Below are 27,886 nucleotides of genomic sequence, written 5' to 3' on the forward strand. Positions count from 1 at the left end.
TGTCAAAGACATTTCACTCTTTTTGTGGGTTTGGCATGATTTGCCCCACTCCCATTTGATGGGATTCAAAACGCACGAGGGCTTGTAGGACGAAAGGTATTAATGCTGGAGTAAGGAACAGTTTTCAAGATTCAAGATTCAAGATATCTTTATTTGTCATCCAAAAAACAAGTTTTTTGGACGAAATTTCGTCACCCACAGTCCAACAATAAGAGCAATAAAATAAGCAAATTACACAACCCCAACCAACACAAAACCCCCCAAAAAGAAACATCCATCACAGTGAGTCTCCTCCAGTCCCCTCCTCACTGTGATGGAAGGCCAGAATGTCTTTTTCTCTTCCCCTGCCGTCTTCTCCTGCGGTCAGGCTGTTGTCGTTGCCATGTTCATCCAAATCCCCAAGTTAGATTGGGTCGCAGTGAAGAGAATTCCGCACTCTATCCTAACTTGAGAGCACCGACGTGGGACTATTGAATTAAAACAAATAGACACCGTCCTGTGTAAGAATGCCTCGAGACAAATCCAGAATTGTCCAGGATCGCTGAGGCCCTGTACAAGAAGGGACAGAGCCGCCTGTACGTTTTGAGAAGGCTCTGCTCCTTCAGCGTCTGTAGTGAGATGCTGCAGATGTTCTACCAATCGGTGGTAGCCAGCGCCATTTTCTTCGCTGCCGTGTGCCGGGGCAGCAGGGCGAAGGCCGCGGACGCCAATAGGATCAACAAACCCATCGGGAAGGCTGGCTCCGTCCTGGGGGCGGAGTTGGATCTATGGGAGATGGCCTTGGAGGAGAGGATGCTCCTCAAACCGAGGAGCATCCTGGGCAATACAGCTCACCCCCCTCCGTGACACACTGGTCAACCTGAGGAGAACCTTCAGCAACAGACTGGTCCCACCGAGATGCAGCACAGAACGCCACAGGAGATCCTTCTTCCCTGTGGCTATCAAACTGTACAACCCCTCCCCCTTCTGTCGTGGGGTAGACTGAGACTGAGACTGTCCCATCCCACCCCCAATCTTTGCACATCCCCAAACTTTTCCACTCATCACTTTAATTTCATGTTTCATGTATCTTGTGTTTTTATGACTGTTGGCAGATCAATTTCCCTCCTGGGATAAATAAAGTTCTATCGTATCGTATCGTATTAAAGAAAATTCTTATTTGTCTTCAGAGGAAATGTGATCAGTATTGGCCATCAGAAAATAGTGAAGAATATGGGCACATCCTCGTATCGCTGAAGAACACTAAAGTCACATCCTATTACACCGTTAGACAATTTACTGTGCGCAACGCAAAGTTTAAAAAGGTTTGTATTCGTTTGTATTCTCAAGACATCTAAGTGAGCAAAAAAATGTTTTATAAAATGTTGAGAGCATGAATTGAATTTCACCTTAGATGCAACTTAGCTTGTGCTGTTTTTTTTCGTATTTGTTCTGTTTCCTTGCCTTCCGTGTGTAGATGGTGCAGTTAAGGGGAAGTTAGAGATCCCGATCAGGCTCGATCCCTCTTGTGTTGATTGATTGATTGAAAGTTACAGCATGGAAATGGTGTCCTGACCCGAAACAACGCTTTCCCACGTTCTCCTATAGATGCTGCCTGACCCGCTGAGTTACTCCGCCCACTTTGCGTCTTCTTTTACAAACCAGCATCTGCAGTTCCTTATGTTTATCCCCGGGTTCTATCCGTACCGTACGGCGGCACGGTAGCGCAGTGGTAGAGTTGCTGCTTTACAGCGAATGCAGCGCCGGAGACTCAGGTTCGATCCTGACTACGGGTGCTGTACTGTAAGGAGTTTGTACGTTCTCCCCGTGACCTGCGTGGGTTTTCTCCGAGATCTTCGGTTTCCTCCCACACTCCAAAGACGTACAGGTATGTAGGTTAATTGACTGGGTATATGTAAAAATTGTCCCTAGTGTGTGTAGGATAGTGTTAGTGTGCGGGGATCGCTGGGCGGTGCGGACTTGGTGGGCCGAAAAGGCCTGTTTCCGCGCTGTATCTGAAATATGAAAAATATAAATATGAAAATATGAAAAAATACTTTTGTGATGCATTGTCTGGCCCAAGCTGGAACAATGGTTGGCGAGTTATATTTGACTTCCACGCTCCTGCGCAGGTAGTTTCGTTTAGTGATACGGTGTGGAAACAAGCCCTTCGGCCCACTGAGTCCATGATTGCTCGTACACTAGTTCAATGTTATCTCAGCTTCACACCCTACACACGAGGAGCAATTTACAGAATCCAAATGACCTACAAACCTGCATGTCTTTGGAATGTGGGAGGACACAGGAGTAACCCGGAGAAGGGGAGAACATACAAACTCCCTACAGACGGCACCCGTAATCAAGATCGAACCTGGGTCTCTGGCGCTGTACGGCAGCAACTCTACCACTGTGCTGCTCTGTTGGAGGGAGGGAGGGAGGAAAGAAAGCCAGTATTCCTGTCTGTAAAGAGTGTAACGTTCATGTTCATATGATGGGAGCAGAGTTAGGCCATTCGGCCCATCAAGTCTACTCCGCCATTCAATCATGGCTGATCCATCTCTCCCTCCTAACCCCAATCTCCTGCTTTCTCTCCATAACCTCTGACACCCGGACGGAAGAAATTCCCCCTCAGCTCCTGCCTTCCCCCCGTAACCCCTGACACCAAAGGGAGTGTGATGGGAGAGGGATGGCGTTGTTTGATAGGCGAACCGGGGAAAGTTTGTCAACATGTTGTATGGTCAAGCTTTGTACTGTCTGCTCCAAGTGTTTGGGGGTGACTGGAGTGCGTCGTTGGGCCAATTGTGTACCTTCTCCTTCGGAAGAACGTTAACACTGTTGCCAAACTTTCTGCTCCACCACAGGGATCATTGAAAGGTAGGCAGAACGATCATATCGTACTGCAGTACCATTACACCCAGTGGCCTGATATGGGAGTTCCAGAGTATGCCCTGCCTGTACTAACATTTATACGGCATTCAGCGGCGACGAAAGCCAAGCACGCAGGGCCGGCGGTGGTTCATTGCAGGTACACTACTTTACTCAACGCAAAACCTTTTGCTTTGTCAGCACGTGAACTTACGTAGACGTTAATAGGAAGTAATGTGAGATATGTGTGCAATGAATTGAATCAGATCCCATCACTCCCACTGGGAAGAATTAGGATAAAATGGCAATTAAGATGTTCAACTGAAATAGAATTAAACAATTCTAATGAAACATTTGGGGGCGCCGCGGTGCCTCACAGCGCCAGAGAGCCAGGTTCGATCCCGACCACGGGCACTGCCTGTAAGGAGTCTGCACGTTCTCCCGTGACCTTCGTGGGTTTTCTCCGGGATCTTCGGTTTCCTCCCACACTCCAAAGACGTGCAGGATTGTAGGTTAATTGGCTTGGTATAAATATAATAAATTGTCCCTAGTGTGTGTAGGATAGTGTTAGTGTATGGGGATCGCTGGTGGGTGCAGGCTTGGTGGGCCGAAGGGCCTGTTTCCGCGCTGCATCTCTAAACTAAACTAAAGGGTAAACTAACCAATAATATAAAGGAGGATAGCAAAAGTTTTTTTAGGTACGTGAAGAGGAAAAAAATAATCAAGGCAAATGTGGGTCCCTTGAAGACAGAAGCAGGGGAATTTATTATGGGGAACAAAGAAATGGCAGACGAGTTAAACCGTTACTTTGGATCTGTCTTTACTGAGGAAGATACACACAATCTCCCAAATGTTCTAGGGGCCGGAGAACCTAGGGTGATGGAGGAACTGAAGGAAATCCACATTAGGCAGGAAATGGTTTTGGGTAGACTGATGGGACTGAAGGCTGATAAATCCCCAGGGCCTGATGGTCTGCATCCCAGGGTACTTAAGGAGGTGGCTCTAGAAATAGTGGAAGCAGTGGAAGCATTGGAGATCATTTTTCAATGTTCTATAGATTCAGGATCAGTTCCTGTGGATTGGAGGATAGCAAATGTTATCCCACTTTTTAAGAAAGGAGGGAGAGAGAAAACGGGTAATTATAGACCAGTTAGTCTGACATCAGTGGTGGGGAAGATGCTGGAGTCAATTATAAAAGACGAAATTGCTGAGCATTTGGATAGCAGTAACAGGATCATTCCGAGTCAGCATGGATTTACGAAGTGGAAATTATGCTTGACAAATCTACTGGAATTTTTTGAGGATGTAACTAGGAAAATTGACAGGGGAGAGTCAGTGGATGTGGTGTACCTCGACTTCAGAAAGCCTTTGACAAGGTCCCACATAGGAGATTAGTGGACAAAATTAGAGCACATGGTATTGGGGGTAGGGTACTGACATGGATAGAAAATTGGTTGACAGACAGAAAGCAAAGAGTGGGGATAAATGGGTCCCTTTCGGAATGGCAGGCAGTGACCAGTGGGGTACCGCAAGGTTTGGTGCTGGGACCCCAGCTATTTACGATATACATTAATGACTTAGATGAAGGGATTAAAAGTACCATTAGCAAATTTACAGATGATACTAAGTTGGGGGGTAGTGTGAATTGTGTGGAAGATGCAATAAGGCTGCAGGGTGACTTGGACAGGTTTTGTGAGTGGGCGGATACATGGCAGATGCAGTTTAATGTAGATAAGTGTGAGGTTATTCACTTTGGAAGTAAGAATAGAAAGGCAGATTATTATCTGAATGGTGTCAAGTTAGGAAGAGGGGATGTTCAACGAGATCTGGGTGTCCTAGTGCATCAGTCACTGAAAGGAAGCATGCAGGCAGTGAAGAAAGCCAATGGAATGTTGGCCTTCGTAACAAGAGGAGTTGAGTATAGGAGCAAAGAGGTCCTTCTACAGTTGTACCGGGCCCTGGTGAGACCGCACCTGGAGTACTGTGTGCAGTTTTGGTCTCCAAATTTGAGGAAGGATATTCTTGCTATTGAGGGCGTGCAGCGTAGGTTCACTAGGTTAATTCCCAGAATGGCGGGACTGTCGTATGTTGAAAGGCTGGAGCAATTAGGCTTGTATACACTGGAATTTAGAAGGATGAGGGGGGATCTTATTGAAACATATAAGATAATTAGGGGATTGGACACATTAGAGGCAGGAAACATGTTCCCAATGTTGGGGGAGTCCAGAACAAGGGGCCACAGTTTAAGAATAAGGGGTAGGCCATTTAGAACGGAGATGAGGAAGAACTTTTTCAGTCAGAGAGTGGTGAAGGTGTGGAATTCTCTGCCTCAGAAGGCAGTGGAGGCCAGTTCGTTGGATGCTTTCAAGAGAGAGCTGGATAGAGCTCTTAAGGATAGCGGAGTGAGGGGGTATGGGGAGAAGGCAGGAACGGGGTACTGATTGAGAGTGATCAGCCATGATCGCATTGAATGGCGGTGCTGGCTCGAAGGGCTGAATGGCCTACTCCTGCACCTATTGTCTATTGTCTAAATAAAGTATAGATTTGGTAGGGTCACTGCTAGCATTAACGAGCTCCCATCTGATTGTCCATAGGAAGGCAGCTCGTTCCATGTACCTTCCACCCTCTGAGTGAAAAAGTTGTTCCTCAGGTTCCTAAGACTGTTTCTTCCCAGCTGTTATCATGCAACCGAACCGTCCTCTCAACAGCTAGAGGGCAGTCCTAACCTCTCATCAACCTCATTGGAGACCCTCGGACTATCTTTAATCAGACTTTATTGGACTTTATCTTGCACTAAACGTTATTCCCTTTATCCTATATCTGTACACTGTGGACAGCTTGATTGTAATTCATGTGTGGTCTTTTTGCTGACTGGATTGATGCAACAAAACAGCTTTTCCCTGCACCTTGGCACACGTGACAATAAATAAACTAAACTAAACTGTACCTCAGTACACGTGACAATAACAAACTGAAATGAACTATGAAATCTTGCCCCTCTCACCTTAAACCTATGTACTCTGATTCTTTATTCCTCGACCCGAGTTAAAAGATTCTGTTCACACCCTGGACCCAGAACTGGATTTAGGGATTTAGAGAAGAATATTTTTTCTTAGTTTAGATTAGTTTAGTTTAGTGACACAGTGTGGAAATGGGCCCTTCAGCCCGGCGAGTCTGCACTGACCAGCGATCCCCGCCCATTAACACACACCGGGGACAATTTTGCATTGATACCAAGCCAATTAACCTACAAATCTGTACGCCTTTGGAGTGTGGGAGGAAGCCAAAGATCTCGGAGAAAACCCACGCAGTCACGGGGAGAACGTGCAAACTCCGTACAGACAGTCGTGATGGAACCCGGGTCTCCAGCGTAGTAAACGCTGCAAGGCAGCAAGTCTAAAGTGCCGCACCGCCATCACTTCAGTTTCATTTGATGCTGTGTAGATGGAGTCAGTGAAGGGTTGAGACAATTGCTAAGTTGATGGCTTTTGTTGTTCTATATCTGTTCTCTTACAGTGCTGGTGTTGGAAGGACTGGCACGTACATTTTAATAGACAGCATGTTGCAGCAGATCAAACAGAAAGGCACTGTCAACATACTGGGGTTCCTCAAGCACATCAGAACACAGAGGAACTATTTAGTGCAAACAGAGGTAAGAAAACTGCTCGCTTGGAGCACGATTTGCTCCGTAATTTTCTTCAGCAACAGACTGGCTGCGCCAAGATGCAGCAGAGAACACCACAGGAGATATTTTATCCCGGTGGCTATCAAACTGTACAACTCCTCCCCCTTCTGTCGTGGGGTAAACTGACTCCCCTTTCTCCCCCCCCCCCCCCCCCAATCTTTGCACATCCCCAATCCTGGAATTTCCACTCGTTGCTTTCATTTCTTTTTTCATGTATCTTGTTGTTTTTTATGACTATTTGCCAGAGCAATTTCTCTCCTGGGATAAATAAAGTTCTATCGTATCGTATCGTATTGCACAAATGCTTCACTTGCCGGTTTGATCCTGCACAGAAACTGTTCTATGTATCTTTAACACGTTGGTGTGTTTGCGAGCTATTCTCTAGAGCCAAGTATGCAGTTCCATGTCTAACGTGGCAGTCCCATGTCTCATCTGGTTCCCAACAGGAGCAGTACATCTTCATACATGATGCCCTAGTGGAAGCCATCCTTAATAAGGACACCGAAGTTCCTGCCAACCATTTGCACGCCTACGTAAATGCTCTTCTGACACCCGGACCATTGGGAAAAACAAAACTAGAGAAACAATTCAAGGTGAGGCTCTGAAATTCTTCACACAATATTCATCTCCTGACCCTTGCTTTGCCTCTCTGAGCTGCAGGGAGAGGTTGAGCAGGCTGGGTCTCTATTCCTTTGGAGCGGAGGAGGAAAGGGGTGATCTTATAGAGGTGTATAAGATCACGAGAGGAATAGATCGGGGAGATGCACAGTCCCTTGCCCAGAGTAGGGGAATCGTGGGCCATGAGACATAGGTTCAAGGTGAAGGGGAAAAGATTTAATAGTAATCTGAGGGGTATCTTTTTCACACAAAGGGTGGTGGGTGTATGGAACAAGCTGCCAGAGGAGATAGTTGAGGCTGGGGCTATCCCAACGTTTAAGAAACAGTTAGACAGGTACATGGATAGGATAGGTTTGGAGGGATATGGACCAAGCGCAGGCAAGTGGGACTAGTGTAGTTGGGAAATGTTGGCCAGTGTGGGCAAGTTGGGCCGAAGGGCCTGTTTCCACACTGTACCACTCTATGACTCTATGATTCTCTCCATCCATCTCTGCCTCAGAAGGCAGTGGAGGCCAATTCTCAGAATGCATTCAAGAGAGAGCTGGATAGAGCTCTTAAGGATAGCGGAGTCAGGGGGTATGGGGAGAAGGCAGGAACGGGGTACTGATTGAGAATGATCAGCCATGATCACATTGAATGGCGGTGCTGGCTCGAAGGGCCGAATGGCCTCCTCCTGCACCTATTGTCTATTGTCTATCCCCATCCTAGTTTTCTGACCAGTCTGACTGTCCTCTTGATTACATTTTTATCTTTATATGCCTTGTTGTCACCTTCCCCTAGCCAACAAAGATCGATTCTACATTTTCCTTGAACTTCACCTCCTTTGATATCTCTTTTTACACCTCACCCTTCCATATCTCTGTATCTCCCTCTCCCTTGACTCTTGGTCTGAAGAAGGGTCTCGACCCAAAACATCACCCATTCAATATATCCAGAGATGCTGCCTGTCCCGCTGAGTTACTCCAGCATTTTGTGTCTATCCTCAACTTGCTCAGTTTAATGTGAGGTTCAATGGGGATTGTTGAGGTCAATAATTCCATGGCACTATTGGCCTGGCCAATATGTATCCCTTGATTGAGTTAAAAGGAACTGCAGATGCTGGATCCTTGAACAAAGCACAAAGTGCTGGAGTAACTCAGCGGGTCAGGCAGCATCTGTGGAGGAAATAGAGGGGCAACATTTTGGTTTGGGACCCTTCTTCACACTCAGGCGTTTAGACATTGTCTGTAGAAGGGAGCCAAATCAAACACTGCCTATCAATTTTCTCCACGGATGCTGCCTGACCAAGTGAGTTTTATGTGTGTGTGTGTGTGTGTGTGTGAAGATATATATATATATATATATATATATATATATATATATATATATATATATATGTGAATGATCAGTCTGAAGAAAGGTCTCGACCCGAAACGTCACCCATTCCTTCTCTCCTGAGATGCTGCCTGACCTGCTGAGTTACTCCAGCATTTTGTGAATAAATACCTTCGATTTGTACCAGCATCTGCAGTTATTTTCTTATATTATATATATATATATATATAGATGCACACACGCACACACACGCATACATATATTCTGAACTTTTTAGAAACATAGAACATAAAAAATAAGTGCAGGAGTAATCCATTCAGCCCTTCGAGCCAGCACCGCCATTCAATATGATCATGGCTGATCATCCAAAATCAGTGCCCCGTTCCTGCTTTTTCCCTAAATCCCTTGATTCCGTTAGCCCTAAGAGCTGAATCTAACTCACTCTTGAAAACTTTTATTATATTGTTTACAGAGTACTATGTTTACATATTCCGTTGTGTTGCTGCAAGAAAGAGTGTAATTATTCTGTTTGGGACATGTGACAGTAAAACTCTCTCTTGACTGCTCTCTTGACAAGTCAATGGGAATGGCTCCATCCCCATTTTATATTGCGCGATCCATGTTAAGGGCACATTGTGGACTCGTGAGTTTCTCTCTCTTCCTCTCCACAGCTGGTGAGTCAGCCTCATGCCAAGCAGTGCGATTATTCTGCAGCGCTGAAGCAGTGCAATAGAGACAAGAATAGAAATTCCTCCATTATTCCAGGTAGGCTTCAAGATCAAACATTGGAAAGTGTTGATGCTTATTTGTGGCCTATGCAATTTGTTCACCACTTACACTCAAGAAGGTTTGCCAATTAACGTGCCGGTGGATAGAGTGGATGTGGAGAGGATGTTTCCACTAGTGCGAGAGCCTAGGACGGGAGGCCGCAGCCTCAGAATTAAAGGACGTTCCTTTAGGAAGGTGATGAGGAGGAATTTCTTTAGTCAGAGGGTAGTGGATCTGTGGAATTTATTGCCACAGACGGCTGTGGAGGCCAAGTCAATGGATATTTTTAAGGCAGAGATAGATTCTTGATTAGTATGGGTGTCAGGGGTTATGGGGAGAAGGCAGGAGAATGGGGTTAGGAGGGAGAAATAGATCAGCCACGATTGAATGGCGGAGTGGACTTGATGGACTGAATGGCCTAATTCTGCTCCTATCACTTATGATCTTATGACACTGTGAACATAGAACAAAGGGGAAACTACCTTTGAAAGTAGTGGAAAGTAAATCTTGAGAGAGCAGTTAACATATAAAACCCTGTTTTTGTGAAGAAGGGGAGGAGAAAGTACAAACACAGGGAGGTTTGTTGAACTTTGTAAAATAATGGTTTAAGTTGCTTCTGAAGAACGGCAGTCAATTCAGGTAATGATGCGTTAGATCCTCCACATCCTGGTTTCAGAGCTGCAGGATAGCAGCTGTGAGATTAGACAGATGTAGCTGGGGTTGGTCTCTCCAGAGCAGGCAAGGCTGGGTGGTGTGGTGTGATGAAGGTGTGCAAATTATGGTGGATTTAGCCAGGGTTAAGGGCCTTTAGGGCAGCGCGGTGGCGCAGCGGTAGAGTTGCTGCCTTACAGTGCTAAAGACCCAGGTTCGATCCTGACTACGGGTGCTGTCTGTCAGGAGTTTGCATGTTCTCCATGTGACCCCGTGGGTTTTCTCTGGGTGCTCCTGTTTCCTCCCACATTCTAAAAACATGCAGGTTTGTAGATTAATTGGCTTCTGTAAATTGTCCCTAGTGTGTAGGATTGAATTACAAGACTGTATGGGTGATCGGTGATTGGCAGAAATTCGGTTGATTAAAATTACATATATATATATATATATTGTTCGTTTATATGTGTGGTTATGTATGTATATATATATAATATAATATATATATATATACCACACATAACCACACATATAAACGAACAATGATAGTGCAAAGACAAACATAATGCCCCCAAATCTATGTGGTTCAGAGCTTATTTGATGCTGTGGTGTTTAATAGCCTGATGGCTGTAGGGAAGAAGCTGTTCCTGAACCTGGACGTTACAGTTTCTAGACTCCTGTACCTTCTTCCCGATGGCAGGGATGAAAGGAGTGTGTGGCCAGGGTGGTGTGGGTCTCTGATGATCAGGCGGCAACTCCGGTAAATCCCATCGACTGTGGAGAGGTCAGTACTTGTAATGGACCAGGCAGTGTTCACCACTTTGTGGAATCTTCTTTGTTCCTGGGCGTTCGAGTTGCCGGACCAGGCCGTGATGAGACATTGGACTCCTTGATCTTTTCAAGGAGCTGGACCACCCCAATGCTACTTCCCATCTGTGTCCCTGGGATGGCAGGACTTTCATATGAAGAAAGACTGGATAGACTCGGCTTGTACTCGCTGGAATTTAGAAGATTGAGGGGGGATCTTATAGAAACTTACAAAATTCTTAAGGGGTTGGACAGGCTAGATGCAGGAAGATTGTTCCCGATGTTGGGGAAGTCCAGAACAAGGGGTCACAGTTTAAGGATAAGGGGGAAGTCTTTTAGGACCGAGATGAGAAAGGTTTTTTTCACCCAGAGAGTGGTGAATCTGTGGAATTCTCTGCCACAGAAGGTAGTTGAGGCCAGTTCATTGGCTATATTTAAGAGGGAGTTAGATGTGGCCCTTGTGGCTAAAGGGATCAGGGGGTATGGAGAGAAGGCAGGTACGGGATACTGAGTTGGATGATCAGCCATGATCATATTGAATGGCGGTGCAGGCTCGAAGGGCCAAATGGCCTACTCCTGCACCTATGTTTCAATGTTTCTATGTTTCTATGTAATCGATGTTTATCTTTTGTTCCAGTGGAACGATCAAGAGTTGGACTTGCCACACTGACCGTTGAGGGCTCCGATTATATCAATGCATCATATGTTTCGGTAAGCATCTTGACAGCAGTCTGTGCCAGTTTCAGTTTAGTTCAGTTTAGCGTTATTGTCACGTGTACCGAGGTACAGTGAAAAGCTTTTGTTTGCATGCTAACCAGTCAGCAGAAAGACAATGCATGATTAAATTCGACCCATTTACAGTGTACAGATACATGATACGAGAATAACGTTTAGCACAAGGTCAAGCCAGCAATGTCCGATCAAGGATAGTCTAAGGGTCATCAAAGATGTAGACAGTAGTTCAGCACTGCTCTCTGGTTGTGGTAGGATGATTCAGTTGCCTGATAACAGTTGATGTTATAGAGTCATGGAGTGATACAGTGTGGAAACAGGCCCTTTGGCCCAATTTGCCCACTCCGGCCAACATGTCCCAGCTACACTAGTCCCACCTGCCTACGCTTGGTCCATATCCCTCCAAACCTGTCCTATCCATGTGACTGTTTCTTAAACATTGGGATAGTCCCAGCTCAAATACCTCATCTGGCAGCTTGTTTCACACACCCACCACCCTTTGTGTGAAAAAGTTACTCCTCAGATTCCTATTAAATCTTTTCCCCTTCACCTTGAACCTATGTCCTCTGGTCCTCAATTCCCCTACTCTGGGCAAGAGACTGTGCATCTACCCGATCTATTCCTCTCATGATTTTATAAACCTCTATAAGATCATCCCTCATCCTCCTGCGCTCCGTAGAATAGAGACCCAGCCTACTCAACCTCTCCCTACAGCTCACACCCTCTAGTCCTGGCAACATCCTCGCAAATCTTCTCTGAACCCTTTCAAGCCTGACAATATCTTTCCTATAACGTGGTGCCCAGAACTGAACACAATATTCCAAATGCGGCCTTACCTACATCTCATACAACTGCAACATGACCTCCCAACGTCTACACTCTGTTGTTGTTGATGATGTGAGAATGACCCAGCCACAGAAGCTCCATCCATCCCAAACAACGAGTGGACCGATTATGATGAAGTTGCACCTGAATTCAATTGTGAAATTCCATTTCCAAACGATGGAATGTCCAGCACATTTATTTGAGGCGCTGTAATATTTAACCAGTTTTGACAAGGGATCTTGGAGCTGAAAGGTTAAATCTGTCTCTCTTTCCACTCATGCTGCAAAACCACTGAGAGTTTCAAAGTTCCAGCCTCTTAGAGTCATGCAACAGGCCCTTTGGCCCAACTTGCCTATGCTAACCAACATGCCTCAGCGACATGGGCGTGGAGGCGAGGCTGTAGAGTTGCTGCCTGACAGCGCCAGAGACCCGGGTTCGATCCTGACTACGGGCGCTGTCTGTACGGAGTTTGCATGTTCTCCCTGTGACCTGTTTGGGTTTTCTCCAGGTGCTCTGGTTTCCTCCCACAGGTTTGTAGGTTAATTGGCTTTGGTAAAATTGTAGAATGATCCCTAGTGTGTGTAGGATAGTGGATCGTTGGTCTCAGTGGGCGATGGGGCTGTTTCTGCACTGTATGTCTTTGTTTCACACTTGCTGTTTAATTTCAGGGATTTCATCGAATTGATGAGTTCATCGTTACTCAACACCCACTAGCACACACTACAAAGGACTTCTGGCGAATGATATGGGACTACAATACTCAAATTATTGTCATGCTGCCAGACAACCAAGGACTGGTAAGGTGTCTATTATATACTAGACCAAGTGGACCCATTGGGCCCAAACCTCTCCTGCATTGGTGCAGCACCCTCTCCTACACCCTCCCCCTCCCCCTCCCCTCCCCACTTCCCCTTCCCCCTCTCCATCCTGCTCAACCTCCCTTATCCACCCTCCTCCCTCCTCCCTCCCTCCCGCCCACCTCCCTCCCCCTCCCTCCCTCCCTCCCTCCCTCCCTCCCTCCCTCGGAGATAGATTTAAACTTTAAAATGTGAATAACTTTAAAAATATAACACCGATTTCAATAAAACTACTTGCTTTACCGTTAAAGTGATGGCGGTGAGTAAGGTGGGCCTAAAATTGTCACGCTATCGTGTACCGTTTTGGCTGTAGTTCGACCACAAATAAACAAACAAACGAGAGTTTTAGTATATCGATAACACTTGATGCTATTTTTATGGTTAACTCTAATGTTTCATTCATCTCATTCATGCTGAACAAGATGCCCCATCTAAGCTAGTCCCATTTCCTCACATTTGGCCCACATCCCTCTAAAAATCTTTCCTATCCATTACCAGATCCAGCTGTACAAATACCACTGTTATTAACATGCTTATAAATTAGGTTTGAGACCACTGACACAATGAGGGGATTGGATTCAGCAAAGCATGGCTCAGAATCACAGAACATGGCACCAGGCACCTTTGGCCCAACTCATTCATGCCGACCAAAATGCCCCATCTAGACCTGTCCCATTTGCTCGCATTTGGCCCATATCCCTCTAAACCTTTGCCATACATGTACCTGTCCAAATGTCTTTTAACTGTTGTTATAGTATGTGCCTCAATTATCTCCTTGGGTAACTCGATCCATGGTACCCAACGCCTTCTGAGTGAAATTGAATTGAATACCTTTTATTAGCCAAGTATTTATTTCACAATTTGCTGGAGTAACTCAGCAAGCCAAGCCAAGCCAAGTCAGTCTGAAGAAGGGTCTCGACCTGAAACGTCACCCATTCCTTCTCTCCTGAGATGCTGCCTGACCTGCTGAGTTACTCCAGCATTTTGTGAATAAAAGCCAAGTACATAGATATACAAGGAATTTGCTTTGGTGCTTTGCTCGCAAGTAACAACACAACATACAGTAAACAATTAAGAATAAAACATAAAACATAAAAACATTCAGAATAAAACATTATAGTTTAAACATGTGAAGAATGAAATGAAATACTGGAGCAAAAGGAGGCTACAGACTTTTGGTTGCCCATCTCAACTTAAACCCGTGTCCTCTGGTTTTTGATTCCCCTACCCTGAGTAAATCTATCCATTCACCTTATGATCTTATACACCTTCATTCGATCACCCCTCGGCCTCCTAAACTCCAAGGAATAAAGTCCTAGCCTGCACAACCTCTCCGTGTAGCTCGGGCCCACAAGTCACAGTAATCGGATGTTATCCCAGCAAAATAGTGGTTGTTCCGAATGATATTACTCTGGTGGCCAGAGAAATATTCTTTACTTTTCTATTGCAGTCAGGTAGTCTACAGATAATAAGTGCCAAGAATGTTTTAATTGTCATATGTACTAATAACAGAACAATGAAATTCGTACTTGCGGCTGATTAACGGGCTATAAATGCAATACGCTGAGTTAAAAATATAATAATAGTTTTTAAAAAACAGTAATACTAGGTGGCATAATTGTGCCAAAATCCAAAGTCCACAGTGCAACCAAAGATCTACTCCATTGAAGTTAATTAGTGTTGTGTGATGTTCAAGAGCATGATTGTTGCTGGGAAGAAGTTATTCTTGAACCAGGTGGGTCACAGTCCCCTTGTTTCCGAGTCCTTTTCCATTGTTAGCCAAAACCATTGGAGACAGGAGAATTTTCAGATGCAGGAAAACACACAAAGTGCTGGAGGAACTCACAAACGGGTCAGGCAGCATCTGAAGAAGGGTCCCGGCACGAGACGTCGTCAGTCCAGACGCTGCCCGACACACTGAGATCCACCAACACTTTGCGTTTAGACTCAGGCGAGTCTTCCCCAGAATCACCTGACCCACCCGAATGAAGGTAAGCATATTTCCTGTATGATCAGAAGGATGAGAGGAGATCTTATCGAAACGTATAAGATTATTAAGGGGTTGGACACTTTAGAGGCAGGAAACATGTTCCCAATGTTGGGGGAGTCCAGAACAAGGGGCCACAGTTTAAGAATAAGGGGTAGGCCATTTAGAACTGAGATGAGGAAAAACTTTTTCAGTCAGAGAGTTGTGAATCTGTGGAATTCTCTGCCTCAGAAGGCAGTGGAGGCCAATTCTCTGATTGCATTCAAGAGAGAGCTGGATAGAGCTCTTAAGGATAGCGGAGTCAGGGGGTATGGGGAGAAGGCAGGAACGGGGTACTGATTGAGAATGATCAGCCATGATCACATTGAATGGCGGTGCTGGCTCGAAGGGCCGAATGGCCTCCTCCTGCACCTATTGTCTATTGTCTATCATTGAAGAGTTGAATGATTGGGATATTTACACGGATGTCTCCTTAACTGCTTTTCAGACCACGTACTGGCCAAAGAAAGATGGGCCGATGAACTATGAGGCATTTACCGTGAGCCTGATCGGGGAAAGCAACCTGTGTCTTTCAAACGAAGAACAACTCATCATCCACGATTTCATTCTGGAAGCAACACAGGTAAAAGAAAAACAGATTATACATTTAAAACGTCACCTATCCCTTCTCTCCAGAGATGCTGGCATGACCCGCTGAGTTACTCCAGCTCTTTTGTGGTCTATCTTCAATGAATTTCACTTTCAGTTTCAGTTTAGCTTATTGTCACGTCTACCAGGGTGAAGTGAAAAGCTTTTGTTGCGTGCTGGCCAGTCAGCGGAAAGACAATACATGAAGATTCAATACAAAGAAGGGTCTCGACCCGAAACATCACCCAATCCTTCTCATCAGAGATGCTGCCTGTCCTGCCCGCTGAGTTACTCCAGCTTTTTGTGTCTATCTTCGGTTTAAACCGGCATCTGCAGTTCCTTCCTATGCATGATTAACATACATGATTTAGAGTGTTACATTAACATGGGGTATAGGGACTCTCATTACTTTCTGTGCTGAAATCTAATTCATCTTAGAGCACAAGCCACACCTAATTATGAGTATTTTTCACGGTGGTGATCGCATGTGTACCGAGTCTCCGTCACATTTAAAGAGATATTTTTGATCATTTGGGATGGTTAGCATTCTTGCCATAGCTATGATTCTTTTTCTCCCATACAGAAAAATCCTGGGTTGCTGGGGCAACGAGCACCTTTGCAGCTTTTTACGTTTCCCCTTCCTCTGACCGTCTCCATGACAGATCTGTGCACCACCTGTGTGTTACATTGATGCACTGTGAACATCTCCAGCCATTTCCTAATGTCTCACCAGAACAAGTTACAGATCAGAGTCTGAAGGGGTGTTCCGACCCGAAATGTCAGCAATTCTTTTTCTCCAGAAATGCCGCCTGACCCGCTGAGTTACTCCCGCACTTTGTGTCTATCTTTGGCAAGAATGAATGAGTCAATCAATCAATACTTTATTGTCACAAGTCACAGTGAAATTCTTTGCTTGCATACCCAAGGTTGTTCCTCCCCCTTCGCTCAAGGCAGCCCCTCCACGCTGGGTCCTGCTTTGTTCCTTCCCAGCATAAATCATCACCTGCAATTCCTTGCTGTTCATTGCAGTTCTGTTTGTGTAGTCCCATTCCCAATCTGACCTTTCTGTCCTGGGCTTCCATGGTCAGAGTGAGGCCCAGCGCAAATTGGAGGAACGGCACCTCATATTTCGCTTGGGTAGTTTACACCCCAGCGGTATGAACATTGACTTCTCTAACTTCAGATAGTCCCTGCTTTCCCTCTCTCTCCATCCCCTCCCCCTTCTCCCAATAGTCTTCCTGTCTCTGACTGCATTCTATCTTTGTCCCGCCCCCCCCCCCCTCCCCTGACATCAGTCTGAAGAAGGGTCTCGACCCGAAACGTCACCCATTCCTTCTCTCCCGAGATGCTGCCTGACCCGCTGAGTTACTCCAGCATTTTGTGTCTACAGTTCTGTTTGTCATGGTCAGTTCCTTCAAACCATTCATCTATCTGTTAGGCCTTTTCAATCGTAAAGGATTTGTATCTGAAATACCAGTTGAACTGCGATTGCTTATATTACTGACTAACAACCATCTTCTTCTCTCCCTCCCTTCCACACATTCCCTCAGCCCATCCCACATCCACCTCTACAGCTCCACCTCCCCACTCTGCTTTCTCGACAGCTAGTGAACATTAAAACAAAAGATTTCTTTCATTCACATTTATTAAATCATAATGTTTTAAACAAATATTTATATTAGCCTAATATTTGCTCCAGCATTAATTTTCTACGGTGGCGGGTAAATGGAACGAGCTGCCATAACAGCCTTAAAAGACAAAACACTTGGGCAGGTACATGGATAAGGTGAAGTGGACGATGGGCTAATTGGACTAGTTTAAGTGGGGCATCTTGGGCAGCTGAAGAACTTGTTTCTGTGCTGTACTACTCTAATTAAAAGTATAGCATTATTTAATTCTCTTTCATAAAATATGATTTGCCCTAATTCAAATTTAAATAAATTGTGATACCTGAGCCAATTTAATCAATTTACCCCTCACCTGGATTTTGTGAAAGAAAATAACTGCAGATGCTGGTACAAATCAAAGGTATTTATTTCACAAACTGCTGCAGTAACTCAGCAGCTCAGGCAGCATCTCAGGAGAGAAGGAATGGGTGACGTTTCGGGTCGAGACCCTACTTCAGACCTCATCTTTATTTTAGTTATTTTTACTTGTTATTTTACTTATTTTTAAATTGTAATATTTAGTTTCATTATTTTATTTTATTTTTAAATATTAAAAATATTTAATTTCATTTTAATATTTAATTTTAAATTATCTTTATTTTAGTTCAATGTTGGAATGATTTGGGTTGCTGTTTAATAGTGAGGGTAGAACATAAGTTTATTCACATCAAGTCTGAAGGCAGCACATAGATGTTTAAATTCTGCTCCCTTTAACAGTCCCAGTTTTCCTCACTTCACTATTAACAGCCACAAGTTCATCTGCCTAGATCTTAGCTCTGCAATTAGCTCTTGTCTCTCTTCCTACCAACTACTCCTTTAACCTTGCGTCTGTGACCGAGGATGTTAGCTAGCACCTCCTAGAAAACCATCCTCGCGGTTGACACTATATTACATGTTGCACTGAGCACCTCCTTGGGATTTCTTACTCATTTTAGTTTAGTTTAGAGGTACAGAGTGGAAACAGGTCCTTCGGCCCACCAGGTCCGCGCCGACCAGCGATCCCCGCACACTAACACTATCCTACACACACTAGGGACAATTTACAATGATTCCAAACCAATCAACCTACAAACCTGTACGTTTTTGGAGTGCTGGATGAAACCGGAGCACCCACAGAAAACCCACGCAGGTCACGGGGAGAACGTTCAAACTCCGTACAGACAGCACCCCATTCCAGTGCCCGAGACTCGGGTTCGATCCTGTCCACACGGAGTTTGGACGTTCTCCCTGTGACCGCGTGAGTTTTCTCCGGGTGCTCCGGTTTCTTCCCAACCTTCCAAAGACGTGCAGGTATGCGGGTTAATTGGCTTCTGTAAATTGTCCTTCTTGTGTCGGATAGAATTTGTGTATGGGTGATCGTTGGAGGGCCGAAGGGAATGTTTCCATGCTGTATCTCTAAACAAAACATCGATGACCCATTCACACACAGTTCTGTTATCCCATGTAATTATGCTTTCTATTACTGAATAAAATGCTGCAATAATTGCAATGCTTCTCTATTGTTTAATCCCCTCCCCTGCAGGATGACTACGTGCTTGAAGTAAGGCACTACCAGGCCCCAAAGTGGCCAAATCCAGATGGACCAATAAGTAAAACCTTTGAGCTCGTCAATGTGATACAAGAAGCTGCTGCTACTCGGGATGGGCCAATAATCGTCCATGATGAGTACGTTCCCTTTCCTTATATTACACTGCTTGTACAAGGCGCAATTCTTCATGAAAATACTTTCTCTCCAAGTGGAAGATGTCACGTTTGCCTTTTTAGCCTTTTGTTGGAACTCCAGAAAAGAGTATAGACGTCTGAAGAAGGGTCTCGACCCGGAAAGTCACCCATTCCTTCGCTCCAGAGATGCTGCCTGTCCCGCTGAGTTACTCCGGCGTTTTGCGTCTGTCTTAGGACGGCGACTGTCTTGGGCGACGTTACTCTGGGTCCTGGAGGAATGGATGATTTAAAGATACCCGAACAGATTCAACTGAGGGGAAACGGTGCCCTGGTACAGGAAAGATGTAGGAGCTTTAGAGAGGGTGCAGAGGAGGTTTGCCAGAATGCTGCCTGGATTGGAAGGTTTTGGTTACAGGGAGAGGTTTGGATAGAATTGGATTGATTTCTTTGGAAAGTCGGAGGTTGAGGGGAAATTTGATAGGTATATATGAGAGGCAGAGAGAGATAGGGTAGACAGTCAGAACCTTTTCCCCTTGCGTGGAAATGTCCAACACTAGAGGGCGTCAGGTGAGTTGGGGAAAGTTTCATGGAGAGGTGTGGCACAAGTTGTTCTTACACAGAGGGGGGTTGGGGCCTGGAACGCATTGCCAAGTGCGGTGGTGTAGGCAAGTACCATACTGGTACTTAAGATCCTTTTAACGTTTAATGGAGCTACGCGGGGGTACGTTTGTTATACAGAGAATGATGAAGGCCTGGAACGTATTGCCAGGGGTGGTGCTGGAGGCAGGTACAATAGTGGCATTTAAGAGTTATTTAGATAGTCACATGGAAGTGCAGAGAATGGAGGGATATGGACTACCATACAGGCAAATGAGATCAGTTCAGCTAGGCATTGTGTTCGGCGCAAATATTGTGGGCCGAATGGGCCTGTTCCACGTTGTAGTCCCACAAGTGGAATTTCCTTTTGAGTCAATCTTTGAGTATCTTTTCCCACTTGTAAACCTTACAATACACTTGCGGGCCCAGATTGGCCTCACCAGTCACTTCCGGACCCACAGTCACCAATCCTCCAACTGAAAGTGAAGTCATGGTCATCTTCCAACCCGAAGGACCAACAACAACAACAATACACTTACTGGGACTTCTTCATCGAGCTGGGAGGTGGAAACACCTGTTGCGTTTTTAAGTAAACGTTCGGGCTTGAAATTAAATGGAATGTTTGCTTGTTAATGAAGCTTTTCCAACTTTAAATGGAATTGTAAAAGTTCATTTGTTAGTTTAAAAAAAAACCATGGACTTTGCCTGGGGTCCATGCAAGCAATTGCTTTGCAGCAGGTATTGAGAAGGTGTGAGATGTCATATTTTTTTCCTAAGAGAGGGACAGGTAAAATGGTTCCTTTATTATCACGTGTTCCAAGGTACAGTGAGATTCTTTTTTTTTTGCATACAGATGAGTGAGATTATTGCCATGGATAAGTACAATACCTGGCTATCCCATAATGCAAAGAAACAACCCACAGAGTCTATATGCAATAGAGGCTAATGCTTTGACCACTTTCCCTCTTGGAATAAATAAAGTTCTATCGTATTTAGGGTTGCCAACTGTCCCGTATTAGCCGGGACATCCTGTATATTGGGCTAAATTGATTTGTCCCGTACGGGACCGCCCTTGTCCCGTTTTAGGCCCAGGAGGCATTGTAGGCTCGGAGGCCCTGGTGCCGCCTAACGGAGGTTGCATAGCAACCCGCCTCCCTGCCCGGGCGGCCGCCAATGGTGGAGCGGGAGCACGTGGCCGCTGGCTGGGTGAGGTCACGTGGGGCGCGGGGCGGTGACGTCACCTTTTGTCCCTTATTTTGGAGTGAGGAAGTTGGCAACCTTAATCGTATCGTATTGTTTTGGCACCATTTCATTGTCCCAACTACAACTGGCCATTAAGGCCCATTGCGCCCATCGCCTCTATCCGATCGCCCCGCGAACTGTTATCCTCGCCTGGTCCACCTTCAAATTTTTCGTGGCCCGGGGTCTCCTCCCACAGCCAAGCTTGAGGTCATAAGGGATAGGAGTGGGATTAGGCCATTCGGCCCATCAAGACTACTCCACCATTCAATCATGGCTGATCTATCTCCCCCTCCTAAACCCATTCTCCTGCCTTCTCCCTATAACCTCTGACACCCGTACTGATCAAGAATCTGTCAATCTCTGCCTTAAAAATGTCCACTGACTTGGCCTCCTCAGCCGTCTGTGGCAATGAATTCCACAGGTTCATGGAAGGTACGACCCTCCCCAGTTCTTCCCGCCATCCTTTGTCCAGCAACCATCGCCATCTCCCTCCACCTTCCTCTCCGGTTCCCGGTCTTCAGGGACGAGCAGGGGCCGGGTTCGCCAGCTTCCCTCCCTTTCCCGGTCCCACGGCGGGCAAGACAGGCCTCCTGTCGGGGTGCGGCTCGCCGGGACCCCTGTGTCAATCATTTAAAAAAACTTTTCTTTTCCTTCGACTCCACAGGCATGGGGGAATAACAGCTGGCACCTTCTGCGCTCTGACTAACCTGATGCATCAGCTGGAGAGAGAAAACTCGCTGGATGTGTATCAAGTGGCGAAAATGATCAACTTAATGAGGCCTGGCATATTCACTGAGATTGTAAGTCCCTGTTATTATTTAAGACTTAGAACAAACCACAGAACAACATTTAAAAGACAGTGTAGGAGGCCGTTGGGGTTTAGAGATACAGCGCGGAAACAGGCCCTTCGGCCCACCGGGTCTGTGCCGACCAGCGATCCCCGCACATTAACACTATCCCACACACAATTTTTACATTTCCCAAGCCAATTAACCTACAAACCTGGACGTCTTTGGAGTGTGGGAGTGAAACCGGAGATCTTGGAGAAAACCCACGCAGATCACGGGGAGAACGTACAGACAGCACCCGTAGTCAGGATCAAACCCGGGTCTCCGGCGCTGCATTCGCTGTAAGGCAACAACTCTACCGCTGTGCCACTGTGACTGGGTGATCATATGGAGGTGTATAAGATCATAAGGACAATAGATAGATAGATAGATAGATAGATAGATAGATAGATAGATAGATAGATAGATAGATAGATAGATAGATAGATAGATAGATAGATAGATAGATAGATAGATAGATAGATAGATAGATAGATAGATAGATAGATAGATAGATAGATAGAGTGAGTACACAGAGTCTTTTACTCAGGTCGGGAAATCAAAAACCAGAGGACGCAGGTTTAGGTTGAGATGGGCAACCTTTTCCCTCAGAAGGTGGTGGCCGTATGGAACGAGCTGACAGAGGAGGTAGTTGAGGCAGATGCTATAACAACATTTTTAAAAAAAGACACGGACAGGTACTTGGAAAGGATAGGTTTAGAGGGATATGGGCCAAACATGGGTAGGTGAGACTAGTGTAGATGGGGCAGCCTTGTCAGTGTGGGCCAAAGAGCCTGTTACTGTACTGTGCGACTATAACTATGATACTGGAGGAAAATGAAGGCACTTTGACATTTTCTTTTGTGATCATTCAAAAGGATTTTTAACACTTGTCTTGTTGCTAAGTCCTGGGAAGTTCATGTTACCTTCCTTTTAGTTCCGTTTTGAGATACAGCGCGGAAACATGCCCTCCAGCCCACTGAGTCCGTGCCGACCAGCGATCACCCCATGTACACTAGCACTATCCTACTCACGCGGGACAATTTAACCTTTTTTTTGGCGAAGCCAATTAACCTACACACCTGTACGTCTTTGGAGTGCGGGAGGAAACCGAAGATCTCGGGAAAAAACCCACGCAGGTCACGGGGAGAACGTACAGACTCCGTACAGACAAACACCCGTAGTCAGGAGATCGAACCCAGGTCTCTGCCGCTGTAAGCGCTGTAAGGCAGCAACTTTACCTCTGCGCCGCCCTTCCTGTCCTTAGTTTATAGATGTGATGAAACTCATTGAGGGAAACTGGCTGGGATTGGACATCAGGACAAGTACTTCACTACTGAATTGTGCAGCAGTTTATTTTGTTGGAGGAGGTGCACCTTTTTAACAAAAGCTGCAGATAGGAAGGAAGGAAGGGCTGTGCTCGGTGAGTTCCTGCAATAAAACAGTAAACTAAACATGCACTCTGGAATCAGTGAGAAATACTCATGGCATACCACTGGCAGTTTTAGGCACCCCCGGTTCAACAGTACGGAGTTTGTACGTTCTCCCCGTGACCTGCGTGGGGTTTTTTCCTGAGATCTTCGGTTTCCTCCCGCTGCTGTATCTCTAAACTAAACTCAAAACTGACCTCGGGTGTTGTTTGCTTAGAGTCTTTACATTCCCTCAGTGACTGACTGAGTACCTCCCGGGTCTGGTGGGTTAACTCGGTACAGAAAATGAACTCTTCGTGTCGGCTATTGGCAACAAAAAAAAATCGGTTTCCTCCCACACTCCAAAGACGTACAGGTATGTAGGTTAATTGGCTGGGTAAAATGTAAAAATTGTCCCTAGTGGGTGTAGGATAGGGTTAATGTACGGGGATCACTGGGCGGCACGGACTTGGTGGGCCGAAAAGGCCTGTTTCCGGCTGTATATATATGATATGATATGATAAGAAAGGTGATGTGCATTACGTTTAAGAACATTTAGACAGGTACATGGATAGGAGAGGTTTACAGGGATATGGACCAAACGCAGGCAGGTGGGGCATGTTGGTCCGAAGAGCCTGTTTCCACACTGTATGACTCTGAGTGCAAAAATAAATCACAAAGGAACAAAGACAGAGGCAATGGGCCAAAGAATCGCAATGAAGCAGTGAAACAAAAAATACTCAGTAGGTTGGACAGCATCTCTGTTGGAAGCCACCATGGACTAGATGGGCTGAATGGCCTCCTTGTGTAATAAGTAATAAATCCAAAAGACATGGACTATTACTGTTATGCCTACCAGGGAACTGGAAAGAATGGAACCAAAGATTTGACTCATTTGTTGGCTTAGTTTAGTTTAGAGATACAGCGAGAAAACATGCCCTTCTGCCCACCGAGTCCGCGCCGACCAGCGATCCCCGCACACTAACACTATCCTACACTGGGGACAATTTTTACATTTATACCAATCCAATTAACCTACCAACCTGTACGTCTATGTAGTGTGGGAGGAAACCGAAGTTCTCGGAGAAAACCCAGGTGGTCACGGGGAGAACGTACAAACTCCGTACAGGCAAGCACCCGTTGTCGGGATCGAACTCGGGTCTCTGGCGCCGTAAGCGCTGTAAGGCAGCAACTCTACTGCTGCGCCACCGTGCTGCCCTAACCCGTGTCTGGCTTAAAACGTCACCAACAAAACAGGGCGATTTTGGGAGCAGGCAGATAAGAGTGCAGATTTTGTGTCATTTTGGGGAAAAGATGTCACAGTGGTCTTCGCTTAACTGGTTGAAAGATGTTAAATTTACTTTTGAGAGAGTCACAAGAAGAATAAAAGGGACATACCTTTAGAAAGGAGATGAGGAAGAGTTTCTTTAGTCGGAGGGCGGTGAATCTGTGGAATTCATTGCCACAGCCGGCTGTGGAGGCCAAGTCAGTGGATATATTTAAGGCGGAGATTGACAGATTCTTGATTAGTACGGGTGTCAGAGGTTATGGGGAGAATGAGGTTGAGAGGGAAAGATAGATCAGCCATGATTAAATGGCGGAGTAGACTTGATAGGCCGAATGTCCTAATTCTGTTCCTAGAAACTTATGAAGAGTGAGAGATCTCTTTATCTCCTTACAGGACCAGTACCAATTTCTATACAAAGCCGTACTCAGCTTGGTCAGTTCAAGGGAAGATGAAAGCCCGACGACCGCACTGGCAACCAATGGCCTTGCCCTCTGTGCTGAAGACCACAGTGTGGCGGAAAGCATGGAGTCTCTGGTGTAACAGCACAACGGATGTCCTGGCCAGCACACCATCCCCTTTCAGATTTTGTTTAACTACACAGCTATCCATTTCACGTCGCCTTTGGACGGTGACTTGCGGATGACGTCCCATTAAAAAACAAAAAAATCTTAGCCGAAATTGTGCAGTAAGTCATTTTGGCCTGAATGATGTTCGCTGTAGTTGCATATTCAGCATGTTCTGTGTCACGTTTTTCGTGGTCTGCTTCCAGTTTGTACCAGAGTTAGACATGGGGGAGGGGGGGAGGGAGGATGGCATTAATTCCTGCACAGGCTTTTTGGTAGCGGCCACTCCATCTATGGTTCCCCGACCCGAAGCCGCCAAGTCTTACCCTTTTGCTATTTTCTACGATGTCAACAACTTCACAAGGCCGACATCATGCAAGCTAGATGATGCGCAGAAAGAGGGAAGGTTAACGTTGATTAAGTCTGGATACGTAGACATTGCTTTATTAAAGAAAGAAAATTAATCTTCTAATACATAGTGTAAATAGTAGAACAATGAACCCAACCATGGACCAAATTTCTATTTATAATTCTAGATTTTTATATTTTACTACAGAGTCTTTTCTAGTCTTTTTTTGATGTTATGACTACATTGTTGTTGTAGCTGGCATTTTGATTAATGTTTAAAATACGTCTAATTCCGCTGTTATATCCAAAATCTGATGTCAGGTGTTTATTAATGACCGATGTGATGTAATTTTTACAAATAACAGCATGCGATTTTAACACTGTCTGTGCAACAGGAATAGTGGGTCTTCAAAGCTTCACAGAGGAAAGGACCCAGATGATGTGTGATTTTGTTGCAACTGATGTTTTTACATTTGTGGCTACTGTGGAAGAATTAAAATACAGGTTTTATCAGCTGGATATCGGTGGCTTTCATTGTCGGGACCGTGCCAGTAACACTTATATTTAGGGCACGTCTGTCAGCAGGAGAATAATGCTCAGCTTGGCAGAGTATCTCAGCATCCTTACCTTACGATTCAATTTGACGTAGGCAGCAGCCTGGGGCTCGACTGGATCAAAACAGAAAACTGGACTTGACTTTGAAAATGGCGCCAAAACCTGCTGACCCTTGCATGGGGTCTCAGTGGACAATCTCTACACCCTTTCTACTAATCGGGGATCGTGCTTAGGGTACGGCAATATTTTACTGAGCTGTACGGCAAAAAAATTTTTTTTAATCACAATAGGTCTGTACTTGTGCTAATAAAGAACCATTTACCATTACTGTTACCCACAAATCACGGAGAATCTGGACTCAGACTGAGGAAAAAGTTATAATCCATTGCTCAGATTACAAACTTGAGCAATCAGATTTAAGGTGCAAGGTTTAAGGATCAGTTTATTGTCACGTGTACCAATTAAGGTACAGTGAAACTCGAATACCATCTTAGTATTTAGGATTTGCATCTTAGTTTAGTTTAGAGTTGCAGCATGGAAACAGGCCCTTCGGCCCACTGAGTCCGCAATGACCCACACTCTAGGGACAATTTACAGAAGCCAATTAACCTGCAACCCTGCACGTCTTTAGAATAGAAACATAGAAACATAGAAAATAGGTGCAGGAGTAGGCCATTCAGCCCTTCGAGCCTGCACCGCCATTCAATATGATCATGGCTGATCATCCAGCTCAGTAACCTGTACCTGCCTTCTCTCCATACCCCCTGATCTCTTTAGCAAAAAGGGCCCCATCTAACTCCCTCTTAAATATAGCCAATGAACTGGCCTCAACTACCTTCTGTGGCAGAGAATTCCACAGACTCACCACTCTCTGTGTGAAGAAATGTTTTCTCATCTCGGTCCTAAAAGACTTCCCCCTTATCCTTAAGCTGTGACCCCTGGTTCTGGACTCCCCCAACATCGGGAACAATCTTCCCGCATCTAGCCTCTCCAACCCCTTAAGAATTTTATATGTTTCTATAAGATCCCCCCTCAGTCCTCTAAATTCCAGCGAGTATAAGCCTAGTCTATCCAGTCTTTCTTCATATGAAAGTCCCACCATCCCAGGGATCAATCTAGTGAACCTTCTCTGTACTCCCTCAAAGGCAAAAACGTCTTTCCTCAGATTAGGAGACTAAAACTGCACACAATACTCCAGCTGCGGTCTCACCAAGGCCCTGTACAACTGCAGTAGAACCTCCCTGCTCCTAAACTCAAATCCTCTTGCTATGAATGCCAACATACCATTCGCTTTCTTCACTGCCTGCTGCACCTGCACGCTTGCTTTCAATGACTGGTGCACCATGACACCCAGGTCACGTTGCTTCGCCCCCTCTCCTAATTGGCCACCATTCAGGTAATACTCTGCTTTCCTGTTCTTGCCGCCAAAGTGGATAACCTCACATTTATCCACATTATATTGCATCTGCCATGCATTTGCCCACTCGCCTATCTATCCAAGTCACTCTGCAGCCTCCTAGCATCCTCCTCGCAGCTAACACTGCCACCCAGCTTCGTGTCATCCGCAAACTTAGAGATGTTGCATTCAATTCCCTCGTCCAAATTATTAATATACACTGTAAATAACTGGGGTCCCAGCACTGAGCCTTGCGGTACCCCACTAGTCACTGCCTGCCATTCCGAAAAGGACCCGTTTATTCCTACTCTTTGCTTCCTGTCCGCCAACCAATTTTCTATCCACCTCAACACTGAACCCTCAATACCGTGTGCTTTAAGTTTGTACACCAATCTCCTATGTGGGACCTTGTCGAAGGCTTTCTGAAAGTCCAGATATAACACATCGACTGGTTCTCCCTTATCCACTCTACTAGTTACATCCTCGAAAAATTCTATAAGATTCGTCAGACATGATTTGCCTTTTGTAAATCCATGCTGACTTTGTCCGATGATTTCACCACTTTCCAAATGTGATGCTATCACATCTTTAATAACTGACTCTAGCATTTTCCCCACTAT

General features: G+C 45.5%; 1 protein-coding gene across 6 annotated transcripts in view; it reads left to right on the plus strand.

Annotated features, from left to right (window-relative positions):
- The window catches only part of ptprz1b (protein tyrosine phosphatase receptor type Z1b), a 186,265-nt gene extending 160,077 nt beyond the window's left edge, over positions 1–26,188 (plus strand). For all 6 annotated transcript variants that reach the window (XM_078416908.1, XM_078416909.1, XM_078416906.1 and 3 more), the window contains 11 exons: positions 1,170–1,304; positions 2,841–3,004; positions 6,361–6,496; positions 6,976–7,122; positions 9,133–9,226; positions 11,322–11,395; positions 12,910–13,038; positions 15,573–15,707; positions 18,902–19,044; positions 21,545–21,680; positions 24,798–26,188. In XM_078416908.1, coding sequence (XP_078273034.1) covers positions 1,170–1,304; positions 2,841–3,004; positions 6,361–6,496; positions 6,976–7,122; positions 9,133–9,226; positions 11,322–11,395; positions 12,910–13,038; positions 15,573–15,707; positions 18,902–19,044; positions 21,545–21,680; positions 24,798–24,944 — 1,440 coding nt within the window. In that variant the 3' untranslated portion in view covers positions 24,945–26,188. The remainder of the gene's footprint in view (positions 1–1,169; positions 1,305–2,840; positions 3,005–6,360; positions 6,497–6,975; positions 7,123–9,132; positions 9,227–11,321; positions 11,396–12,909; positions 13,039–15,572; positions 15,708–18,901; positions 19,045–21,544; positions 21,681–24,797) is intronic.
- The last annotated feature ends 1,698 nt before the right edge of the window (positions 26,189–27,886 follow it).

The sequence above is a fragment of the Rhinoraja longicauda genome, chromosome 20, assembly GCF_053455715.1.
Source record: "Rhinoraja longicauda isolate Sanriku21f chromosome 20, sRhiLon1.1, whole genome shotgun sequence".
Taxonomy (NCBI): Eukaryota; Metazoa; Chordata; class Chondrichthyes; order Rajiformes; family Arhynchobatidae; genus Rhinoraja; species Rhinoraja longicauda.